General features: G+C 42.5%; 2 protein-coding genes across 9 annotated transcripts in view; one reads left to right on the top strand and one right to left on the bottom strand.

Moving 5' to 3' along the window:
* AP4S1 (adaptor related protein complex 4 subunit sigma 1) overlaps positions 1–25,282 on the top strand; it is a 98,656-nt gene that overhangs the window by 67,690 nt on the left and 5,684 nt on the right. For 3 of the 4 annotated variants that reach the window (XM_033188348.1, XM_033188350.1, XM_033188347.1), the window contains one exon: positions 10,919–11,450. The exons of the other annotated variant lie outside the window; for it this stretch is intronic. In XM_033188348.1, the coding sequence (XP_033044239.1) occupies positions 10,919–11,047 (129 nt within the window). In that variant the 3' untranslated portion in view covers positions 11,048–11,450. Of the gene's footprint in view, positions 1–10,918; positions 11,451–25,282 lie in introns of those variants that run through there. 4 annotated transcript variants of the gene reach the window in all.
* Positions 18,355–25,282, bottom strand: part of HECTD1 (HECT domain E3 ubiquitin protein ligase 1) — a 109,196-nt gene continuing 102,268 nt past the window's right edge. For 4 of the 5 annotated variants that reach the window (XM_033188339.1, XM_033188340.1, XM_033188341.1 and 1 more), the window contains 6 exons: positions 24,565–25,172; positions 23,502–23,580; positions 23,295–23,388; positions 21,158–21,308; positions 19,422–19,566; positions 18,360–19,309 (listed from right to left, as the gene is read on the bottom strand). In XM_033188339.1, coding sequence (XP_033044230.1) covers positions 19,172–19,309; positions 19,422–19,566; positions 21,158–21,308; positions 23,295–23,388; positions 23,502–23,580; positions 24,565–25,172 — 1,215 coding nt within the window. In that variant the 3' untranslated portion in view covers positions 18,360–19,171. Of the gene's footprint in view, positions 19,310–19,421; positions 19,567–21,157; positions 21,309–23,294; positions 23,389–23,501; positions 23,581–24,564; positions 25,173–25,282 lie in introns of all 5 variants that reach the window. The other variant, XM_033188338.1, reaches the window with a different exon arrangement.

Raw genomic sequence — 25,282 nt, 5'->3', positions numbered from 1 at the left:
ATTCTATCTGAATTAATCCATCCAAAGCAATTCAAAATAAATCTCTTCCTACTTGAACAAGGTACATGTAGACAAAAAGCTTTTTGATTTAAACAGTCATCAGGAAGATAGCAAGGCCTAAAAGACACTTCACTGGGAGTAGAGAACTCAATTTGCACTTTTGGTCTTGCCACTGACTAGCTGTGTGCATTGGACAAGATAGATAACCCCCTCGTCTTAAAATGAGAGAATGAAGACTAGAAGAGCTTTAACATCGGCTCAGCCTTAATAGTTGATGTTGCCATGACTTTAGGTAACTGAGCTGAGTTACCTTACATCTGAAACAGGAAGAGAGTCTTACAAGACTAGATATTGAGAGGGTTAACGTGAATCAGAGGTGAAGGGATATGTGTTCTAGTTGGATGAGTTGTGTTGATGTGTTGGATATTTACTAGATGTTTACTAGAAATAAAGATGGGGATACTTGTCTTTGTAGCCTTCTGGTGTGTAGTATAGGTCTATGTGATGAGCTCCAGCATTCTTGTTTGAATTACAATTTTACACCAAGATACACAATTTTCCCTTCATTTTACCTGGTTTCATTTTCACCCTCTCTTCCTCTCTAACCAAGTTATATATATTTAATGTCCTTAGGAATTACTTAGGCATATCCATCTGGCAAATTAGGAATTTTACATCATTTAGAGAAGGGAACTAAGTCTCTCTAGACCTGGAAGTTTACATCTTTGCTCCAGATTTGATCTCACTTGTACTTCCAGTGGTCTAAAAGTGGAGCAGGAAGCAAAGAAGGGCATGCGCCCCCTCTTTTCTGTTGACACTTTTTTCCTTTTTTTTTTTTTGAGACAGGCTCTTGCTCTGTCACCCAGGCTGGAGTGCAGAGGTGCGATCAGGGCTCACTACACCCTGGATCTCCTGGGCTCAAGTGATCCTCCCACCTCAGCCTCCCAAGTAGCTGGGACTATGGGTACCCAACACCAGGCCTGACTAATTTTTTTAATTTATTTTTTTGTGGAGATGGGGTCTCACTCTGTTGCACAGACTTGTCTCAAACTTCTGGGCTGGAGCAAGCCTCCTGCCTTGGCCTCCCAAAGTGTTGACGTTCTTAAAAGATTACCACCCTTAGCCATCTGAAAAATATCTAATTAAAAACCCATGACTCTTCTCTGCTTCATACGTAGTCCTTTTTAACCATCACATGTCCAAGGAGGACCTCTGCAGACTGTTACACAGCAGAAAGACAAGGGGACCTTATTGAGGCTCAGCTGCAGTTCCTGCTCCATCTGGGGAGGGGTGTAGACATCCTGCATCACTGTGTGGTAGCATGTAGCCAGGCACCTACTGGAGCAGCCAGCAATGCTTATATCCACTCTGCCAGGAAAGCTCCCTTAGGCCTTAAAAGGTTGAAAACAAGCAAACTGCTATAATGGCAACCTAGATTTGGTCCTTTGACTGCTAACAGTACATAATCTTGTTTGTGTTTGCTCAGGCTTAAGAAAGCCCTCCTTGTCAGCCCACATAGGACAGATGTGAGTTAAAACTTGGTTTTGGCACAGGAGAAGGAAGTCAAAATCTCATAAATTCCCAGGAAGCCCCCTCTTTTTCTCCAGAGGCTTCCCCCCTGATTTTTTAAGGCTAGGGAAGTTTCCGAGAACCTGTACAGTTAGACTTGGAGAAATACAGTGCACCATTTACATTTCTCCCTAGTATGGACTTGTTCTACTTCTAGTAAGGCTGACATCACAGAGCAAGACAGATTGGATTTTAAAAAGAAATGACCTAAGCATAAGAAATCAGGACAGCAACTCTGGCTTGCTGAAAGTCTTCCAGTTAGTGGAAACCCTCTGGTGCAGTGGTGTCAGGTGGGGCGGGCTGCCCCCTCGGGACCAAGCCTGTCAGTGACCTAAATCATTCACGTGCTATGAATACACTCCTGTGCACTCTTCAGTTCCACTCCACCCGCCCGGCTGCAGTGAGGCCTGAAGATTCGGGAAGCCTGTTTCTATAGGGAGAGTTTGCCCCCATCACATACCTTGGTAGATTTATTTAAGACTTCAAATTTTATGAATTAAGGTGGTTTTTTTAGGAATCAATTGATGAACTTCCCAAAATATGCTCAGCCCTGGAGCCCCAGCAGGCTTGCTTTTCTCCAGACAGTTCATAATTCAAAGGAGCTGCCTCCACCACCCCCATCTACTGAATAGACAGGGGATGGCACCGATGAACAGCACAGTATGGGAGACACACCAACTACTCTTCAAATTGGTGCATACCTGCTCTGCGCATGAAGGTACAGAAAACCTCCACAGCCTTTTCAGTATTTGATGCCTTTAAAGAGGCCCAAAGACTTAGTTTATTTCGGCTAGAATGGAATGCAGCAGTACAGCCTTCAGGCCTGGACAGTCAGGGGCTCCTCGGGCCCTATGCTGTAGAGGGCCCACTCTGTCTCTGCTTCGCCAGCACCCCTTCCCCATCATGGGGCAGTTGGCCACCAGCCCTCCCTGTCCACTGGTTGACCATCCTCTGACTTCCTGGGCCCCTAGAATTTATAAGGTCCGTAGATATCCCAGAGCCTGCCGCCACGGCCTCTGCAAGCCTCTCCTCAACCTTCACCCCAAGACTAGGGGCAGGAATGATAGGAAGGCTGGGCTGGTAGCTGGGATGTCCCACCTACGTGCCTGGGGAGACAAGCGAGAGCAGGCTGGGGTCTCTACTTTATACTCTTGTGAGGCAGAAATAGAGGCTAGCATCCAGGCCCCACAAACATATGCTAGAATCCAGAATGTTTTCTTGATTTAAAAACATCTTTAGGCCGGGCCCGGCGGCTCAAGCCTGTAATCCCAGCACTTTGGGAGGCCGAGACGGGCGGATCACGAGGTCAGGAGATCGAGACCATCCTGGCTAACACGGTGAAACCCCGTCTCTACTAAAAAATGCAAAAAACTAGCCGGGCGAGGTGGCGGGCGCCTGTAGTCCCAGCTACTCGGGAGACTGAGGCAGGAGAATGGCGTAAACCCGGGAGGCAGAGCTTGCAGTGAGCTGAGATCCGGCCACTGCACTCCAGCCTGGGCGACAGAGCAAGACTCCGTCTCAAAAAAAAAAAAAAAAAAAAAAAAAACATCTTTAGGCCTGGCACCGTGGCTCATGCCAGTAATCCCAGCACTTTGGAGGGCTGAAGCAGGAGGATTGCTTGAGGCCAGGAGTTTGAGACCAGCCTGGGCAACACAAGGAGACCCAGTCTCTGCAAAAATTTAAAAAGCCAAGCACTGGTCGTGTGTGCCTGTAGTCCCAACTACTAGGGAGGCTGAGTGGGGAGGATTGCTTGAGCCTGGGAGACTGAGGCTGCAGTGAGCCATGATTGTGCCACTGCACTCCAATCTGGCAACAGAGCAAGACCTTGTCTTTAAAAATAAAAATAAAAACATCTTTACAACATTCCTGTTTGTATTTTATAAACTCTTAAAATCTCAAAGCCTGAGCAGTTGATTCTAGAGCCGTAAAGCTCTGGTGGGTTGTGCGAAAAACCCTGATTCATGCCCCTTTTACTGCAGTTGAGGGCAGGGCATGGGAAGGGCCTCAGTGCTGTGTGCCCTCTCTGTGACCCCGCTAGCATCTGTCATGGTGCTTCCTGGAAGAATGATGGTGTGCAGGCAACAGAGATCGGCACCACTATGGTTTGCAGGCAGGCCCTGATCAGGCCCACTGTGGGGCATCTACCTCTAGTTCCATCAGCTTCCTAAAATCTGAAATACTTTTAGAGATCCGGAAACCAGAATAGGGCTTCTCCAAGTAGGAGATAATGTCAGCCTGATTTAATGAGAAATTGCAAAAATACTTGTTCAAACTGAGGCGATAGGAATACCAGCCAGAAGAACAAACAAATTCTTCAGGGAAGCATCCAACACTGAAACGGCAGCTTCTAAATGAACTGAAATTTTCTGCATATTCTGTCAGAAAGTTACAGTGTTAATTCATTAAATCATTATTTAAGCATTTCTTCTGAGGTATGATGGAGCATGTGATGACTTCAGGAATGGCTTGATTTCTTTCTTTTTTTTTTTTTTTTTGAGACAGAGTCTCACTCTCTTGTCAGGCTGGAGTACAGTGGTGTGATCTTGGCTCACTGCAACCTCCACCTCCCAGGTTCAAGTGATTCTCCTGCCTCAGCCTCCCAGGTAGCTGGGACTACAAGCGTGCACCACCACACCTGGCTAGTTTGTATTTTTAGTAGAGATGGGGTTTTTCCATGTTGGCCAGGCTGGTCTCCAACTTCCAACTTCCGGTGATCCGCCCCCCTTGGCATCCCAAAGTGTTGGGATTACAGGTTTGAGCCACGACACCCAGTCAGGAATGGCTTGATGTTATCAGAAAAGAATAAACTAGCTCCGCTTTCCCTGAAGGTTATATTTAGAGTCGTAGGAGCCAGATACTTTGGAGCTAGAAGCAACCTATAAATCATCAGGTTAAAACCTCACTTTTAAAAATTAATGTAAAAAAAAAATTTTTACAGTCAGGGTCTTGCTCTGTTGCCCAGGCTTTAGTGCAGTGTTGCGATCATAGCTCACTGCAGCCTCAAACTCCTGGGCTCAAGCAATCCTTCCACCTCAGCTTCCAGAGTAGGAAAACAAAAATATCAAGGAAAAAAAAAATACATCAAGGAATATAGACACACACCACCACACCCAGCTGGCTAATTAAAAAAAATTTTTTTTAATAAAAACAGCATTTCAGTATGATGCCTAGGCTGGTCTTGAACTCTTGGGCTCAAGCAATCCTCCCACCTTGGCCTCCCATAGGGCTGGGTGAGTCACCATTGACTGGTGTAAAACTCACTTTTTAGGTAAAAAGGTTGAGACCCAAAGAGGTTCTGTGACATGTCCCAATCCGTAGAGCTACTTTAGGGCAGAGCTGGTACTAGTTTCTGGGTTTCCAGGGCCCTTGACTCTAGGATTATAAATTGGGTAGGTTAAATTTGACATTTTTTTTCTTTTCTTTTCTTTTTCTGAGACAGAGCCTTGCTCCGTCATCCATGCTGGAGTACAGTGGTGCAGTCTCAACTCACTGCAACCTCCGTCTCCCAGGTTCAGGTGATCCTCCTGCCTCAGCCTCCTGAGTAGCTGGAATTACAGGCGCCTGCCACCATGCCTGGCTAATTTTTGTATTTTTAATAGACACAGAATTTCTCCATTTTGGCCAGGCTGGTCTCGATCCCCTGGCCTCAAGTGATATGTCCACCTTGGCCTCCCAAAGTGTTGGGATTACAGATGTGAGCCACTGCACCCAGCCTAAATTTGACATATTTTTTAAAAATTAATCATCTGGAGTAGACTGTGGCAATTTAGTCTCTAATAAAACATTTATAAAATGCCTGTCACCATGGTGCCTTGGTGTTGTCGAAGCTTATTTGTGAATAAGGGGAGATGCTTTAGAGAAATGCCTTTGGTTGGAGGAGTCAGAAAGGATGAAAACATTTGAGAGTGTCTGTGAATGTCTTGTTGAGAACATGCTCTCCACTTTGTCTTGTTGAGAACATGCTCTCCAAAAGTGGAGTTCACATTCAGATTTCGAAACATCTTTTTTTCTTTTGAAAATATGAAATGGAAAGGCTCGTTGCCAGAGAGTGAGGACTGGCCTGTGGGTCCGAGGGAACATGTGCAGCCATTCCTCCATGGGAAGGGCAGGCACTGACGGACGAGGGACCCAGGGCCTTCTCCAGCATGGGAGCTCTAGCCAGGGCCGTGGTGGGTGATGAGAGTCTTGTATAGGAACAGTCCCCAGGAGTCAGCCAGTACCCCAGAAGGAGATGTGAATGTTGCAGATCCAACAGCTCTGCCTCCAGGTTTTTTCTGGCTCCCACTAGACTTGACCACTTTCCTCTTTCCTTTAAGGAGCCCTCTAGGTGCCATATTCATCCACCAGCATTCCTCACCACCAGGTCCCTCAGCTTTAACCCTATTCCTTTTGTTCCATTTTTTAGGGTTCTGTTTTAGTCAGGAATAGTGACAGCAAGTTATGAGAAGCAAGAGAGATTTAGGGGGAAAAATGAGAATAATAACAGGCTCATTGACCCACCTCTGACTTTCCTATTTAATTTTACATAAGCCTACATAAGCCTACATAACTTTAAGCAAACAGAAACTTTATGTTTTAGCCTACATAACTAAGCCTACATAAACTTTAAGCAAAACCACAGCTGGGTATCCTGTTGTTCTCCGAATATGAGTGGGCCTTTAATGAAAACCGACTTTAAAAAAGATAACAGCCAGGCGCGGTGGCTCACGCCTGTAGTCCCAGCACTTTGGGAGGCTGAGGCAGGCGGATCACCTTAGGTCAGGAGTTCGAGACCACCCGGCCAACATGGTGAAACCTCATTTCTACTAAAAATACAGAAATTAGCTGGGCGTGGTGGCGCACACCTGTAATCCCAGCTACTTGGGAGGCTGAGGCGGGAGGATTGCTTGAACCTGGGAGACAGAGGTTACTGTGAGCCAAGATTGTACCACTGCTCCCCAGCCTGGGCAACAGAGTAAGACTCCATCTCAAAAAAAAAAAAAAAAAAGAGTCCTTTTCAGTGGCCTAATTAGCAAGAGACACACTGTGAACAGGGCCAGGCACAGTGGCTCACTCTTGTAATTCCAGCACTTTGTGAGGCCGAGAAAGGCAAAGTGCCTCACTTCAGCACAGGGGTTCAAGACCAGTCTGGGCAAGATAGTGAAACCCCATCCCTCCAAAAAATAAAGAAATTAGATGGGTGTGGTGGCGCACCTACGGTCACAGTTAATTGGGAGGCTGAGGTGACAGGATCACTTGAGCACAGGAGGTCGAGGCTACAGTGAGCCAAGATTGTGCCACTGCACTCCAGCCTGGGCAACAGAGCAAGACCTTGTCTTAACCAAAAAAAAAAAAAGTGAACAGGAGACTATACTATACTACAAGAAGAATGTCTCCAGGACTATGCAGAATCTCATAATGGTAGCCTTCTCTATGGTAGTATTTTCTGGGGGAAATGTGAACACAGTGGCCCTTGGCCGCTTATCCAGTTTGGTGGGAAATTAAAGTATGAATAATGAGAAAGCAAGTTTTCCCACCCTACATATTTTATTAAAGAACACTTAGCTAGAATATTTTTTTAAAAAAGAAATAAAAGGAGAAACCAAGGGATCTGAGACCCAAGCCTAGAGTTAGAAATTGTAGTTTCTAGGTTGGTCTCTGCCCTGGAATTCCTTTTGAGGTTCCATTTGAGTCTGTGCTGCTCAGTTTCTCGCTTATTAAAGGATAATTTGATTGCCACTGTGGTGTTAAAATACTTATGACAGAAAAATGTTTTATTATCCAGAGATCAAAATTCCAATGTTGGGGCTGGGCGCGGCAGCTCACGTCTGTAATCCCAGCACTTTGGGAGGCTGAGGCAAGCAGATCACTTGAGCTCAGGAGTTATAGAGACCAACATGGCAAAACGTTGTCTCTACTAAAAAATTAGCTAGGTGTGGTGGTGCATGCCTGTACTCCCAGGTACTCAGGAGCCTGAGGCACAAGAATCCCTTGAACCCAGGAGATGGAGGTTACAGTGAGCCGAGATCATGCCACTCCACTCTAGCCTGAGCAACAGAGAGAAGCTGCATCTAAAAAAAAATAAAATTCCAATGATGGGACCATAAACATTTCAATCACTTTATTTATTTATTTATTTTCATTTTTATTTATTTATTTATTTTGAGACAGAGTCTTACTCTGTTGCCTAGGCTGGAGTGCAGTGGCCCAATTTCGGCTCACTGCAACCTCCGCCTCCCAGGTTCAAGTGATTCTCCTGCCTGAGCCTCCTGAGTAGCTGGGATTATGGGCACGTGCCACCATGCCCAACTAATTTTTGTATTTTTATTAGAGATAGGGTTTCACAATATTGGCTAGGCTGGTCTTGAACTCCTGACCTCAGGTAATCCATCCACCTCAGCCTCCCAAAGTGCTGGGATTACAGGCGTGAGCCACTGCACCCAGCCTCATTTCCATCACTGTAATTAAAAAGTTGATTTCAAGTGGCACTAATATTCCATGAGCCCTGCGATGTTAAATTCCAATCCACATTATGTGAAAATTCAGAAAGGTTCTTAGCTTTCTAGGTTGGGAGAAAGTGGACTTCAGTAACTCCGTTCTTTGGGAGATTGTTTCTAGTTCATGTCAGCTCAACCTCTGGGGCCCATGAAAGACAACAAGTTTCCTTAGGATCTTTAGAGTCAGTCAAGTTCATTATAGCCTGAAGGTAAGACCATCTTTCAAGAGCCATTCTCAGCTCACTACATTAGTATACCAACAGTCTGGGCCCTTCTTACTTCCTCCTATTTCAAATGTCACCATTGCACTGTGTTTATTCCATGGGCTTAGCATATAGGGTATTTTTTGGTCCCTGCTTACCTGGCATATGGCCTAAATGCCATTACTCTTGGCCTCACCAGGGTATACAAGTTGCTCATAAACCAAATCAAGATGTAAACAACAGCTGGATTCTTATTTTAAAAGAGTCACATGATTCCAGGGGGAAATCAGCTTTCAGCCCTTTGCCTCACAGTGGGTTTGGTCTGTAGTTTCCCCATATAGTGCCAGAAAGCTGCATGATTATTAGTTTGAGTCAGATACACAGATACACAGGCAGTCACATGTCCACAGTATACAATGACCTCACTGAGCAACTCATGTTTCCAGGATGTTGGGAAATGACTTGCTGGAGGACCTTGTCCTTGTAATGTGGGGATGTCAGTGGTTTATATGATTTAGCAGTAAATTCTGATCTGAATTTCAAAACAGTTGGACAGTTGCTCAAGGCGACATCTGAACAGCGGATCATTTGCTTGCCGGAGATGGGGCAGGCCACAGAGCAGCTTGATCCCGCAACCGATTCATGGGTTAAAATTAGATTTCCTTGTATCTCAAAGGAAGTTATCTTGGAGAAGGTGACATTTTCAAAGGCACTAAGGCTTTCATTGCCCTTAGTGAGTACAACAGGAAGGTTCTCCAGGCCATTTTTCATGTAGCCACCTGTGCTGCTCAGCTCTGCCTTTCTGTATATACCCGGCTGCCATTCCCCCTTTGTCTCATCTAAGTTCTGGCTTCTGGGTCTAGTGAACAGGTTGGAGTCAAGGGCCTAACATTCCAGTCCCAGTTTGGCCGTGGGACAAAGCAGTCATCTGTATAATTGGAAGACATTATTAATAGGTATATCAGAGTGACGCTTTTTTTTTTTTTCTGGGTCACTTAAGGACAGTTCCCATGGGCCCCTGGAAAACAGTTTATTCTGCTGGAGGACTATTTGCACAGAGCTTAATGAGATATTCACGCAGAGCCTAATAAAAACTTTAAAGTCATTCACCGTTTGTCCTATTCTGTGTAGTTGCACTTCACTAGGCAAATACAGTGTAGACTTTGAACATCTGGTCTGGTTGAAAAAAATCAAGTGGGAACAATTCACTTTACAAAGATTTAATTTTGAACTCCCCTAGTGCATTGAATTACCTATTTGTTGAATGAAGTTTGTTTGAAACAATCTGTCAACTGTTTTTGTTTTTGTAACAGACCGTGATCCTGCTCTTTAAGTAGATACAGAACTTCAGATATTAAGGTGTAGAATTGAGAAACATTCATTGTCATCATCTCATTCCAGTTTCCCTTCTTTCACAAAAGAAAAGTTAGGTATTCTGTTGAAGGGATTCTTGAGGGAAGTATTTAGTTCTTTCTAGTTTGCTAGACATCATAGTCTAACAATATTTTCTTCTTTCCCCATGCCCCATGCTAACTTTCCAGTAACAACACCTGTAAGCTGGCTGGGTGCGGTGGCTCACGCCTGTAATCCCAGCACTTTGGGAGGCTGAGACGGGCGGATCACAAAGTCAGGAGATCGAGACCTTCCTGACTAACACGGTGAAACCCCGTCTCTACTAAAAAAAAATACAAAAAAATTAGCCAGGTGTGGTGGCGGGCACCTGTAGTCCCAGCTACTCGGGAGGCTGAGGCAGGAGAATGGTGTGAACCCGGGAGGCGGAGCTTGCGGTGAGCCGAGATCGTACCACTGCACTCCAGCCTGGGAGACAGAGTGAGACTCCGTCTCAAAAAAAAAAGAACACCTGTAAGCCAAAGTGGCTCCATCATTCTCAAATGTCTTCTTAGAACTACCCATTTGTAAGAGATACTGTCTTGAAATCCAGAAATTTTATTATGTCCTGCCTTCTTCATTCATTTTCTCCTCATAGTTATTTTTACGTCAGTCTGTCTGACAGAAAAAATAACTGAAGGAACAAGGCATTTATTTTGGGGTGGAGGTTTGGGGGCTGAGGAGGGAGGTATCTAGCCGCTCCTGAGGAGCCTGGAAGCAGAGCAGTCAAGCCCAAGCTTTGGATTTAAATTCCAGCCTGGCATTTACTAGCCATGTGGCCTTGGACTATGCTTTGAGCCTGTTTGATCCTGGGTAAACTAAGGATAATATGTAACAACATACATCAGAGATTTACAGAGGGTTGAAACTCAACACAGTGTCTGAAACAGGAGCATTCAACAAATGGTTGTTACTGTTATTATTATTGTCTGGGACAACAACATTATTTTTGAGTTCAGGTCATTCTCTGGCCACATGACACTTGCTGTGTTCTCTAGCACTTAGTAGACTCCCTATCCCTTTGGTTAAAAAATGTAGCTGTTTCGTTTTTATCCCTACTTATCCTGTTGGCTTAATCAAGGTGAAACTAGGTATATATATATTTGAAGGTAACAATTTCTAATATGGATGCCAGTTTTAAATTTAATTTCAGAAATTATGTACAAAAAAACCTCATGCTTAGACTAATTTACACTGGGAAAACTCTAGGTTAAGCCACAAATTTTTACTGAATGTTAACATTTTTATAACTTTAAACTAATTTCCTTAATATAATCCTAGATAATGTTTAATTTGGATAAAGTACACATCATTTTGGATGAGATGGTGTTAAATGGCTGCATTGTGGAAACTAACAGGGCAAGAATTCTTGCGCCTCTACTAATTCTTGATAAGATGTCAGAAAGCTGAAAGGAAGTTTCTTCCAGACAACATGGATTTATCAGAAATGCGAGTACCATGGAATACATCTCAACATCTGTAACCAGGAAGAATCTGGAAGACCACAATTACAAAATGGGGTATCCTTCCAAAGACATTATAAATAGGCATTTTCCACAGTTCCTAAAAAGAAAACAAAACTGTACTTTAAAATATGTACAAAGAAAAAAATTTTTTTTAAACTGAGAGAGAAGTTTTATATTCTAATTGTAAACATAGCTTTCCCACTTCTTTAAATTCTGTTGAGCGCCTAAGGAACCCTTATTGGTCTATACTTCTTTTTGCAAATCAAATTCAGGAATAGCAATATGGTAGTGGGAAAAAAGTATGGCAGTTTTCTGTCAGCCAATCAAGTTTTAAAATTTAAACACAAGGCATTTTGAGTAATGCTGTTTTCTGAAGGCTGTCTTTTTTTTTCTTTTTTTGAGATGGAGTCTGGTCTAGCTCTGTCACCCAGCGCATTCTCAGCTCACTGCAACCTCCACTTCCCAGGATCAAGTCTCCTGCCTCAGCTTCTGAGCTGGGACTACAGGCGTGCGCCACCACACCCGGCTAATTTTTGTATTTTTAGTAGAGATGGAGTTTCACCATGTTGGCCAGGCTGGTCTCGAACTCCTGACCTCAGGTGATCTGCCTGCCTCAGCCTCCCAAAGTGCTGGGATTACAGACATGAGCCACAGTGCCCGACTTCTAAGGCTGGCTTATTCCTTTAAAAGGCTTAGTAAAATTTACTTTTTAAGAGGTATGTGGGGGTGTGTGTGTGTTTTTTTTCTTTTTTTAGACGGCATCTCGCTCTGTCACCCAGGCTAGAGTGCAATGGCATGATCTCAGCTCACTGCAACCTTCACCTCTGGGTTCAAGCAATTCTCCTGCCTCAGCCTTCTGAGTAGCCATGACTATAGGCATGTGCCACCACGCCTGGCTAATTTTTGTATTTTTAGTAGAGACGGTGTTTCACCATGTTGGCCAGGCTGTTCTTGAACTTCTGACCTCAAGTGATCCACCCACTTCGGCCTCCCAAAGTGCTGGAATTACAAGCATGAGCCACCATGCCCAGCCAAGACGTGTTTGTTGTTGTTGTTGTTTTGTTTTTTAAGAGAAGCGGGTCTTGCTTTGTTGTCCAGGCTGGACTGCAGTGGCTATTCACAGGCATGATCATGTTGTACTATAACCTTGAACCTTCCTGGCCTAGCTTTAAAATCTTTATAATGTGGGACTGGTGCAGTGGCTCACACCTGTAACCCCTGCACTTTGGGAGGCTGAGGAAGGAGGATCGCTTGAGGCCAGAAATTCAAGACCAGCCTGGGCAACATAGACCTCGTCTCTACAAAAAATACAAAAATTAGCCAGGTGTGGTGGCACATACCTGTAGTCTCAACTACTTGGGAGTCTGAGGCAGAAGGATTGCTTGAGCCCAGGAGTTCGAGTCTGCAGTGAACTATGATCGTGTCACTGCACTCCAGCCTGTCTCAAAAATAAAGAAGTCTGAGTGTGGTGGCTCAGGCCTATAATCCCAACACTTTGGGGGGCCAAGGTAGGAGGATTGTTTGAGCCCATTAGTTCAAGACCAGCCTGGGCAATACAGCAAGACCACATCTCTACAAAAAATAAATAAATAGCCAGGTATGGTGGCTCATGCCTGTAATCCTAGCACTTTGGGAGGCCGAGGCAGGTGGATCACTTGAGGTCAGGAGTTTGAAACCAGCCTGGCCAACATGGTAAAACCTTGTCTCTACTAAAAATACAAAAAAATTAGCCAGGCATGGTGGCAGGCACCTCTAATCGCAGCTACTCAGGAGGCTGAGGCAGTAGAATTGCTTGAACCCGGGACACAGAAGTTGCAGTAGGCCGAGATCATGCCACTGCACTCCAGCCTGGGCAAGAGTGAGACTGTCTCTAAAAATAAATAAATAAATAATTAAAAAGTTAGCCAGCTGTGGTGGTGAGCACCTGTACTCCTAACTACTCAAGAGGCTGAGGTGGGAGGATTGATCAAGCCCAGGAGTTTGAGGCTGCAGTGAACTATGATCACAACGCTGCACTCCAACCTGGGTAATGGAGTGAGGCCCTGCCTCAAAAAAAACCAAATCAAAACAAAAAACTTTTATAACATGTACCTAAGAAAGATTGCAGAGTTAAATTTTATTTGCCAGTTTGTAAAAGCCTTTGATATTCATTTTAAGGGCACTTAGTAATTACAATGCCATTATGTCATTAACTCTATAGAGAGCATTACTTTCAAATAATGGACGGTCAGACATTGAGAGTCCCTACAGCCATCTTTTATGCCCCCTTTTTTGTTTGTTTTTTTGGAGACAGCATCTCCCTCTCTCCCAGGCTGCAGTGCAGTGGTGTGATCACATCTCACTGCAGCCTCTACCTCCTGGGCACAGGTGATCCTCCCACCTCAGCCTCCCAAGTAACTGGGACCACAGGCGCACACCTGCTCCACCCAGCTAATTTTTGTATTTTGTTGTAGAGATAGGGTTTCGCCATGTTGCCCAGACTGGTCTCAAATTCCTGTGGTCACATGATCCATCTGCCTTGGCCTCCCAAAGTGTTGGGATTACAGGCCTGAGCCACTGTGCCCAGTCTTTTTATGCCACATTTTAAAGGGTTTGCTTATTAATAAGCTTACTGTTAATGTACTTTAGTTCAAAGTTTAAAAGTAGAATGCAGCCAGACACGGTGGCTCACGCCTATAATCCCAGCACTTTGGGAGGCTGAGGTGGGTAGATCATTTGAGGTCAGGAGTGCAAGACCAGAGTGGCCAACATGGTGAGACCCTGTCTCTATTAAAAATACAAAAAATTATCCGGGCACTGTGGCACATGCCTTTAATCCCAGCTACTTGGGACTCTGCAGTAGGAGGATCACTTGAAACCAGGAGGCAGAGGTTGCAGTGAGCTGAGATCGAGATTGTGCCGCTGCACTCCAGCCTGGGCAACAGGCTAAAAAAAAAAAAAAAGTGGAATGCAAGAAAATATCTCTGTACAGATAGGCATGAAATGAATCCTTCTCTTCCTCCCTTTTACTCCTTTAACCCCTTCTCCTGCAATGTCTTGAAGTAAATTACTCTCATTACAGAAGAGTAATGCACTGCATCCCCCCAAAACGTTTCTATATGCTTTTGCTACCCAGTTAACAGAATACACACAACTGTCTTAGGCGAAAGTATGTACAATAATCCCTCTCTTATCCACTGTTTCGCATTCTGTGGTTTGTGTTACTCATGGTCAACTGAGGTCCCAAAATATTAAATGGAAAATTCCAGAAATAAACAATGTATAAGTTTTAAACTGCATGCCATTCTGAGTAGTGTGATGAAATCTTGCACCGTCCCACTTTGTCCTGCTCGGTCCTGCTCCATCTTGCCTGGGAGGTGAATCGTCCCTTTGTCCAGCATATGCATGCTGTATACACTCCCCACTTGACAGTCATTTAGTAACTGTCTTGGTTACCAGATGGACAGATGAAGAGAAGGGTGAGTACAGTACAATAAGGTCTTGAGAGAGAGATACTACATTCATATATATTCATCTATATATATCTAATTTTTCTTTTTTTTTTTTTTTAAGACAGGGCCTTGCTCTGTTGCCCAGGCTGCAGTGCAGTGGCATGATTACGGCTCACTGCAGCCTCAACCCCCTGGGCTCGAGCGATCCTCCCATCTCAGCTTCCCAGGTAGCTGGGACCACAGGTGTGTGCCACCCTACTGAGCTAATTTTTCTTATTTTTTGTAGAGACGAGGTCTCCATATGTTGCCCAGGCTGGTCTTGAATTCCTGGGCTCAAGCGAGCCTCCTTACCTCAGCCTCTGAAAGTGCTGGGATTACAGGCATGAGCTACCACACCTGGCCATCTTTTGTTTTTTTTTTTTTTTTTTTTGTTGAGACGGAGTCTTGCTCTGTCGCCCAGGCTGGAGTGCAGTGGCCGGATCTCAGCTCACTGCAAGCTCCGCCTCCCGGGTTTACGCCATTCTCTCGCCTCAGCCTCCCCAGTAGCTGGGATTACAGGCGCCCGCCATCTCGCCCGGCTAATTTTTGTATTTTTTTAGTAGAGACGGGGTTTCACCGTGTTAGCCAGGATGGTCTCGATCTCCTGACCTCGTGATCCGCCCGTCTCGGCCTCCCAAAGTGCTGGGATTACAGGGTTGAGCCACCGCGCCCGGCCCATCTTTTGTTTTTTAAGAGATGGGGTCTCTGTTACCCAGGCCGGATTTGAACTCCTGGGCTCAAGCCATCCTCCTGCTCAGCCTTCCAAGTAGCTGGAGCTATAGGTGCACACCACCATGCCCAGCTTTCACATAATTTTCTTACAGTATATTGTAATAATTGTTCCATTATTGTTAATCTTAGTGTGCCTAATTTATAAACTTTATCATAGGTATGTATGTATAGGAAAAAACATTCTCTTTCTCTCTCTCTCTCTCTATATATAGGATTTGGTACTATCCTCAGTTTCAGATATCCACTGGGGGTCTTGGAACTTATCCCCCAAGAATAGGGAGGTCTATATATATGCATGTAGGGGTGGGAGGTCAGGTACAGTGAAGAAAGTAGAAATCTTTTTTCTTTAACTATAGAGACAGGGTCTCACTATGTTCCCCAGGCTGATCTCAAACTCCTGGGCTCAAGCAATCCTCCCACCTCAGCCTCCCAAAGTGCAAGGATTACAGGCATGAGCTACCCTGCCCAGCCAAAATCTATTTTTGGTATATTAAGATACAGTCCCAGCCTATAGAATGATCCAATAGTTCATTCTTCTGTGACACTCCAGCCTCTAAAATAGGACATAAATGCATAAATGCATTTTTTTTCTTTTTTGAGACAAAAGTCTTGCTCGGTTGTCCAGGCTGAAATGCAGTGGCATGATCTCAGCTCACTGCCACCTCCGCCTCCCGGGTTCAAGCAATTCTCCTGCCTCAGCCTCCCGAGCAACTGGGATTACAGGCGTGTGCCACCACACTGGACTAATTTTTGTATTTTTAGTAGAGATGGTGTTTCATCATGTTGGCCAGGCTAGTCTCAAAACCCTGACCTCAAGTGATCCGCCCACCTTTGGCTTCCCAAAGTGCTGGGATTACAGGTGTGAGCCACCGCGCCTGGCCAAATGCATATTTCAGAGACACCATTCAGCACTGTTCTGTTTGGTTTGTCTGTGTATTGTGGGCGGTAGGCAGTGGAGCCTTTTTTTATCCCCTTCTAAAAATCCACTTGCAGTATCAAGGTTTGTATCTGTAAAAACACAGAAAGTCAACAGAGGACTCCAAACCCGAGTTGTTTTTGGACTCATTCAGGAAGGCAAAAGGAAGGTTTCTGACCTGTGGGAACAATGAGTGGCTTGTGTGTACAGATACACCTTTGTATCAAGTAGCTAAGGTCTGGGGAAAGCCCAGTCTAGACCAAAGTGCTATGAAGGCCTTTCTGAGACACAGTAGTTGGGAAACACTGTCCTAGTTGGTAGGTACTTAATCAGTAGCACATTCAGGTAACTGCTGAAACTGGTACACCAGAGTAGCTAGGGAGTGAACAAAATTAATTTTGGGGTCACACCAAAATAGTAGTTGAATTACATCTTGGCACAGATTTTAGAACCTTGAGAGAATAACAGTTGAAAAAAAAAATAGTTGGTAGGTATCACAGGAAACAATATTTAAGAACTTACAGTTGAGGTGGAGACCCCAGTAGATGTCTCATAATACTTGACTCATGCGTGTCTGTACTTACAGGCTGTGTCTCCATCTAACTTCACTAAGATGCTTTAAGTGACTTTTCATACTTACATTTGGTCAGCCTTACCTTGTTCTTAGATTTTTTCTGAGGAAGACTCCTAGTATTTCAAAAACAGCTATGATTGTATGTAAACTTTTTATTATTTGAGTTTCACTCGTTGCCCAGGCTGGAGTGCAATGGCACAATCTCGGCTCACTGCAACCTCTGCCTCCCGGGTTCAAGTGATTCTCCTGCTTCAGCCTCCTGAGCAGCTGGGATTACAGGTATGTGCCATCATGCCTGGCTCATTTTTATATTTTAGTAGAGACAGGGTTTCACCATGTTGGTCAGGCTGGTCTCAAACTCCTGACCTCAGTTGATCCACCCTGCTTGGCCTCTCAAAGTGCTGGGATTACAGATGTGAGCCACCATGCCCTGCCTGATTTTATGTAAAGTTATCAACTTATCTGCTGTAGCCACTTGCTAGACCAGGGTTCAGCAAGCTTTTTCTGTAAAGGGCCAAATAGTAAATATTTTAGGCTTTGTGGGCCATATGGTCTCTGCTAACTACTCAATTCTGCCATTGTAGTACAAAAGCAACCATGTAAATGAATGAACGTGGCTATGTTTGTGACACTGAAATTTAAATTTCATAATTTTCACATAAAATATTCTTTTTTCCCCCCCAACAATTTAAAAATTTTAAAGTCATGCTTAGCCATAGGCCATTCAAAAACACACAGCAGGCCATAGTTAGCTAACCCTGGTGCCAGGCTAGTCTTGGTAAAAGCTGACTACTGATAGACATCTTAGAGACTTGTAATTATAGCAGAAGGTATCTCTTATAGGAAGAGAATTTGCCTTTTAAACAGGTCAATATTGGGCAATTTCAAACATGCTTTTGGTTCCTTAAAAAACCATGTGAGCCAGGTGGGGTGGTACACATCTGTAATCCCAGCTACTGCGGAAGCTGTGGTGGGAGGACTGCTTGAACCTAGGAGTTTGAGACCAGCCTGGGTAACACAGCAAGACCCTATCTTTAAGGAAAAAAAAAAAAAAAAAAGAAGAAGCTATTTGGCTAAATCAGGCCTAGTATCATTCCTTTCACCTATAAGCACAGATATGGTAATAACTGGAATTTGGAAAATCCACTTTGGAATTTGGAAATACAGTCCCTTCTTCAAAACCAGAAAACAGCAGTATCCTTGTGTTTTCTTTTGACACTAACATAACATTTAAAAATCATTCTTGGATCTTTCTTACATCCTCACTTTACATATCCCTGCAGATACAATAGTTAAGTTGTGGATCTGGTGTTTTTTAAAAAAATTAACACAAGTAACTGGTCAGTTCTAGCTGAGGCATACTTTAAAACTGAACCCAACCATTGGATCACAAATATGTGACTATTTATTTCTTCTAGTCTTTCAATTTTAATAACTGTATTTACTATAGAAAAACACATTTATGTAGTAACTTCAGAAAACTTTGGATGATTCAAAATGACAGGTCATGGTAAAGCTCTGAAGTCTGATGACTGCACTGAAATAGTCACACGACACAGTTTTGTACGCTGCAAACATTTTAATCATTGTTGAGCATACATTTTGGAAATTTTTTACTTCAAACGGCAACAAGTTAAATAAATGTTTATAATATACAAAGAAAATACAACCAAAAGTAAAACTTGCTTTAAGTGTGCCTTGCACTTAGACCAGTGTTTTCCCCCCTTAATACATCTTTATTTTTGAGCTGCACAAACACACTTAAGACTTTGATCTTCATAGTACGGCATTTAGCAAATAAAAATATACTCCCACCTTAAAGAAATAAAAGGTTGGTGCATGATTATATGCCAAACAAAGAGAGAACACTAGAATACTCTTGATAGTGCAGGCATCATTAAAAAGGAAAAGAAAAAGCTTGAGATGCTCATTAATTCTCTATGTTTTAAGGAAGCAGGATTTTTGACCAAGTAGCTTAAAAGCCAGCAAAACAGGGATCAGTGACAGCAACTGTAGTGTATGGAGTATGAAATGACAAACTTTACACAAATACACTGTTAGAAATTTACCAGTGAACACTGAAGATCTGAGAAGCTGTTCTTTGGAACAGTCAAGTAGGACCACCTTATTCCAGTCACATAAGCCCTTGTAAAGTAACACAGTGTTCTGTGCTATATACTTGCTGGCTGGGTAGTTACAGGATTTGTTTTGTCATTAGCAGCTAACAAACTTATTCCACATGTTCTTAAAGCCTTAATGGTGGAAAAAAAGGCAAGTGTCATTAGCATGGAGGATCATATACTTCTCTGCACATAAACAAAAGAGGCTTCACTAGTATTTTTAAAGTCTCTGATGTCTCCCATTGCACTTCAAAGCTCAATTGAGATGAAAGCCTTTCTCCATTGTAGCAGCTAGCAGGCGCTCTCTCATGATCTCCTCGGAAGAATATTCAGGCAACTTAAGGTAATGCACACATGTATTGACTGATGGATAGCTTGCATCAGTAGCGTCAACCTACAGCAAGAAAGCAAACACAACAGAAGACCATGAGTTTAAGTACTTCTTTCTTTCAAAAGTAAAGTAACTAAATTTCATTTGGATTCCCAATTAGCCACAGAGCTTGTACCTTGCGTACAACCGTGAGCCTGGGATGCAGGTTAGCCAGTCCACCTGGGGGTAGAGTTGAACAACCAGTGGTAAACTGCAAGAATGCTTTCCTTTCATCAGAAGACATGCCACATAAAACCCTCACAAACCTCAGGAAACCAGGGCTAAAAGAACAAAAATATAGTTATACTGAGTTGACTGCAGATTTAAATGAAAATCACTACCACTACTTTGTAAGCCAGCAACAAGCCCCCTAAAAAACAATATCCTCACACCAGAACAACAACACATCTAGAGACTCTTGGGTAAGTATGAAATGGGCTAAGACAAGCTACTTTAAAAATATCCCTGGCCAGGTGTGGTGGCTCATACCTGTAATTCCAGCACCTTGGGAAGATGAGGCGGGTGGGTCACCTGAGGTCAGGAGTTTGAGACCAGCCTGATGAACATGGTAAAACCCATCTCTACTAAAAATACAAAATTAGCTGGGCATGGTGGCACATGCCTGTAATCCCAGCTACTTGGGAGGCTAAGGCAGGAGAATCGCTTGAACCTGGGAGGCAGAGGTTTCAGTGAGCCGGGATTATGCCATTGCACTCCAGCCTGGACAACAAGAGTGAAACTACATCTCAAAAAAAAAAAAAAAAAAAATCCCTCAAAACCTGTCTTGCACTTATAAATTGTAAAAACTGAAAAATACTGATGGTGTATGGGGTCCATCTATTATGCAACAAAATCAGCAAATCATAAAAACATAGGATGCATTTGCAAAATCATTCCAAATATGGATAAATATACCAAAGGGGATCTGAAATAATCAATTTTTGTTCCAGCAAAATAATTATCTTGTGATAAATTTATGTAATGAAATAGTAGATGAACTATATGCCAGAACATGGATAAATTTCATAATCATGTTACTCAAAAGAAACCAGACCACAAAGAAAACAGACTACATGATTTTACATTAAAAGTTCAAAAGCAAGCTGAACTGATCAACATATGGTGATTAAATTAATAGAAAAGAATATCGTGGGAAGGGGGATTTTTGAAGTTGTTTCATATTCTGGATACCAATTACATAGGTGTGTTCATTTTGAGAAAATCCTCTAAACTGTATATATGACGTGTGTACTTATCTGTTATATTCAATAAAAAGTTTAATATAAATGTAGTACAGCCTAACAGCTTACAATTTACCAAATTTTAAAAATGAACAATTAAAACACAATGAGAAAAGGAATCAACATCAACCATGATGTCAGCTGTCTTTTTTTTTTTTTTGAGATGGAGTTTCACTCTTGTTGCCCAGGCTGGGGTGCAATGGCACGATCGTGGCTCACTGCAACCTTCACTTCCTGGGTTCAAGTGATTCTCCTGCCTCAGCCTCCCGAATAGCTGGAATTACAGGCGTCTGCCACCACACCCAGCTAATTTTTGGTATTTTTAGTAGAAACAAGGTTTCACCATGTTGGCCAGGCTGGTCTCAAACTCCTGACCTCAAGTGATCCGCCCGCCTTAGCCTCCCAAATTGCTGGGATTACAGGTGTTAAGCCACCGCGCCTGGCCTGCTATCAGTTGTCTTTTTGTATCCTCCTAGCCTTATCAATGGATATGCATTCTGGTCACTGTGAGACACCACTGCTTTCTCACTTTCTGAATGTAATTCACTGAGTTATAGTTCTTTAGAGAACCTGTCACTTGATTTGGGGAATATAAATAATTTTGTTGATCTTAGAAAATAGTATCACATACCTGTCACGTGTATAACCCAGCTTAGGTTCAGTGTAATTGATAATATCTTCTGCTGCCCAGGATGGTGACTGGTTTCCACAAAGAATCATTTGGACTTCTTCATGGCTGAAGGAACTTAACTTCTCCATTGGAAAAACTTTATTAAACCCATCTACATCATACATGTACAGAAACACAAAAAACAACTCAGTTTCCAAGTTATGATTCCAAAATACCAAATTTCAAACCAAAATACCCCTTATCAGAATCAATGTAAGTATCTGTCAAGGAATGAATGTGTAAAGAAAATGTGGTATATATACACAATGGAGTACTATGCAACCATAAAAAAGAATGAAATATTTTCATTTGTAGGAACATGGGTGGAACTGGAGGTCATTATATTAAGTGAAAAAAGCGAGGCACAGAAAGACAAGTATCACATGTTCCCACTCATATGTGGGAACTTAAAAAGTTGATCTTGGCCAGGCAAGGTGTCTCACACCTATAATCCCAGCACTTTGGGAGGCCGAGGCAGGCAGATCACCTGAGGTTGGGAGTTCGAGACCAGCCTGACCAACATGGAGAAACCCTATCTCCACTAAAAATACAAAATTAGCTGGGTGTGGTGGCACATGCCTGTAATCCCAGCTATTCAGGAGACTAAGGCAGGAGAATTGCTTGAACCTGGGAGGTGGAGGTTGCAGTGAGCACAGATCGTGCCACTGCACTCTTAGCCTGGGCAACAAGAGCAAAAACTCCGTCTTAAAACAAACAAACAACAACAACAAAGTTGATTTCATAAAGGTAAAGAAAAGAATGATATCACAGGCTGGGAGTGTTGCATGTGGGGGTGGATGAAGAGAGGTAGTTTAATGAGTACAAACTTACAATTAAATAAAAGGAGTAAGTTCTAAGGTTTTCTAGCACAGTAGGGTGACTGTAGTTAACAGTCATATATTGTATATTTCAAAGAAGCTAGAAGAGAGTAATTTGAATGTTCCCAACACAGAGAAATGATAAATGTCCAAGATGATGGATATCCTAAATACCAATTTTTATCATTACACATTTTATGTATCAAAATGCCCCATAAACATGTACATATATTATGCAACAATTTAAAAATACCCATTACCAATGAAATGAACAGAAGATGGATATTCAACATTCATAAATGTTTGAGTAAACAAGCATAAATTAAGACAGCTTGAAATTAAAACTGTGTTTTAAATTAGAAATCCCTGCTTATCACAAATGTGGAGAGAGACCATTCAATTGCTATGGTCAGTATGCAAATTCTTATTACTACTCAGTCTGGAGTTCGCCAGCAGTTTCTGTCATACAAGTCAGGCAAAACTGTGTTCTCATTTTCAATAGTAATTTACCATATAATATACTCTGTTATCATCATGATTCTTTCATGGTTTAATTCATCCTGATCAAGTAATCTAGAATGTATGCAACCTACATCCACTTTCTTTGTTGAGGCAAGGTCTCCCTCTGTTGCCCAGCCTGGAGTGCAGTGGCACAAACATGGCTCACTGCAGCCTCAGCCTCCCACGCTCAGACTATTCTCCCACTTCAGCCTCACAGGTAGCTGGGACCACAGGCACATGCCACCACATCTGGCTAATTTTTTAAAAAATGTTTTGTAGAGATGGGGTCTTGCCGTGTTGCCCAGGCTGGTCTTGAACTCCTGGGTTCAAACGATCCTCCTGCTTCAGCCTCCCAAAGTGCTGAGATTATAGGCGTGAGCGCCACCACACCCGAGCACCAGCAATTCTTTTTTTTTTTGCGACAGAGTTTTGCTCATCGTCCAGGCTGGAGTGCAATGGCGTGATCTCGGCTCACCGCAACCTCACCTCCTGGGTTCAAGCGCTTCTCCTGCCTCAGTCTCCCAAGTAGCTGGGATTACGGGCATGTGCCACCATGCCCAGCTAATTTTGTATTTTTAGTAGAGACAGGGTTTCTCCATGTTGGTAAGGCTGGTCTTGAACTCTCAACCTCAGGTGATCTGCCCGCCTCGGCCTCCCAAAGTGCTGGGATTACAGGTGTGAGCCACCATGCCCAGCTGACCACCAGCAATTCTTGACCATAATTTCAACTGTCTCAAAGTCAAAGGAGAGCAATTATGCTAAAAATCCTTTAAAATTACCTCTAAAGGCTTCCATTTGTTTCTGAATACCTGTATGCATACAAAAGTCAAACATCAAATCCACATATTCTTCTGCATTATCCATTGTTATCATCTGCAAAAGAAAATCTGTCAGTATCTAGAAATATTTCAGGAGTGTCTAGTACAACTGGCTTTGCTAAGAGGATATTTCAGAACTTACAACTATATTAAAAGTAAATTTTTTACCTCATCTTCACCACTTGGCTTGAGATCCACAGCTGTGAAACCATATATTCTTGAGGAAGGGCAAAACTGGAAATTTAAACTGGGAGGACAAAAAAGATTAAATTAACTGACAGGCAGCTACTACTAATGGTGTTTAATTTTTATAACATGACTATCATCTGCCATCAGTGGGTACAAGAGAAAAAATTAAATAAATATAATAACATGGCTATCAAAACCATAATTCCCAGCCCCCTCCTCCTCCAACAAAATCAGTACACCAGCTTACAAGTAAGTTGAGGCCTTTTTAAATGCAGTATTCTATAGACAAAATCTACTAGGCCAACTGTTACCAAATCTATCTGGCTTTGCGAAGATTGCATGAAACCACCTTTCTATATTTTACTTCTAACTTATGGCACAAAATTAATTAAAAATTTTGCAATTAATTATGATGGCAACGTTTATAAGTCTTTTAGGAAGAAACTGTTGCTTCACTGAAGTCAATCATGATATGTACAAAAATATACATTAAAAAAAAAAACCTTGACTATATAACCATTTATCAAACACAGCTTACCAACATTATCAGCAAACATTTAAAAAAAAAAAAAAAAGGCCTTGCAGTTAACCTAAAATCACAGCTGAAGACATGATAATTACCTGTACATAAAGTAACAGAGTTTTATCAAAAGATCTGCAGCATCTCAGCTACTACAGCCATTGGTGATAAAGCTGACATACCAACCGATTTTTGAGCTTTGCAAAGTGGGCCATATACTAGCAGATGAATTTGTCAAAATATTGTTGGCTCTGGACATTTTACACAGGCATATAAATTCACATTGGCTAAGTCAGGTAATCCTCTAAAGGTTTGATGATTAATAAACTAATATTCTAGTATTCTGAGTGTTGTCTTTATAATATTAAATCAAGGTTCAAGTCGATCATCAGTATTTCCTACAGCATATTACTGTTTTTGACAGACTATTTTCTCATATATTGCAAATCAGTGAGGACAAAGAAACAAAAGCTTTACAACTTATTCATCCATTGGATTGAAGAATGTACATATAATGCTTACCCTAAATCCTCTATGCTAAGTGGAGGCCCAGAACCTGATGGATTCTTCAGCACTAGTTCCTGTAATTTTGTGTTCTTCTCATCTTCAGAAAGACCTTTGTTGCTTAAAATTTGGCGCCTCTTGATAGCAAGGTCTTTAATTTCTTTTAAAAATCTGGCTCTGTGTGGGTTTACTAATTCAAAGTCTTCCCAAGTCAAAATTCCATTAAACCAAGCCGGGGGTTTTGGTTTAGGGGGATCAAGAATAAATTCTGATTTTGAATCCTCTTCAAAGCTTCCTACCGAGAGTGAATCATGACCTTCTTCTGTAGAAGCTTCAGACTGACTTTCAGTACAGTGTAAGTCTCTATCACCTCGTGACTCATAAATCAGTTTACTCATATTGCTTTTAATGTCACCCATACACATAAGTTTAAAAAAAGGTTTAGAAATAGGTAAGTCCACAAGTCTATTGTCTTGAATGCATTTGGCCAAGAAAATTCCAAGGAAATGAAACAGTTTCGTGATCCTTTCAAGCTCATCACTATCCTGTGGAAATGGTGCCGTGAACAGTCCGCACGACCTCTGCACATAATATCCAGGAGGTTTCAATCCACCTCCAAGATCAACCTAATTTTTTAGAGGGTGAAATGCAAATAAAATTAAACAAAAGGTAATAGAAACTAAGCCTATCATCACCTAAGAAAAAAAATCCATAAACTAAACATCTTCATGAATTT

The sequence above is a fragment of the Trachypithecus francoisi genome, unplaced genomic scaffold (genome assembly GCF_009764315.1).
Source record: "Trachypithecus francoisi isolate TF-2019V2 unplaced genomic scaffold, Tfra_2.0 Lachesis_group3, whole genome shotgun sequence".
NCBI classification, from domain to species: domain Eukaryota; kingdom Metazoa; phylum Chordata; class Mammalia; order Primates; family Cercopithecidae; genus Trachypithecus; species Trachypithecus francoisi.
The sequence above is the reverse complement of the archived record's forward strand: the minus strand, read 5'-3'. Positions and strand labels throughout refer to the sequence as shown.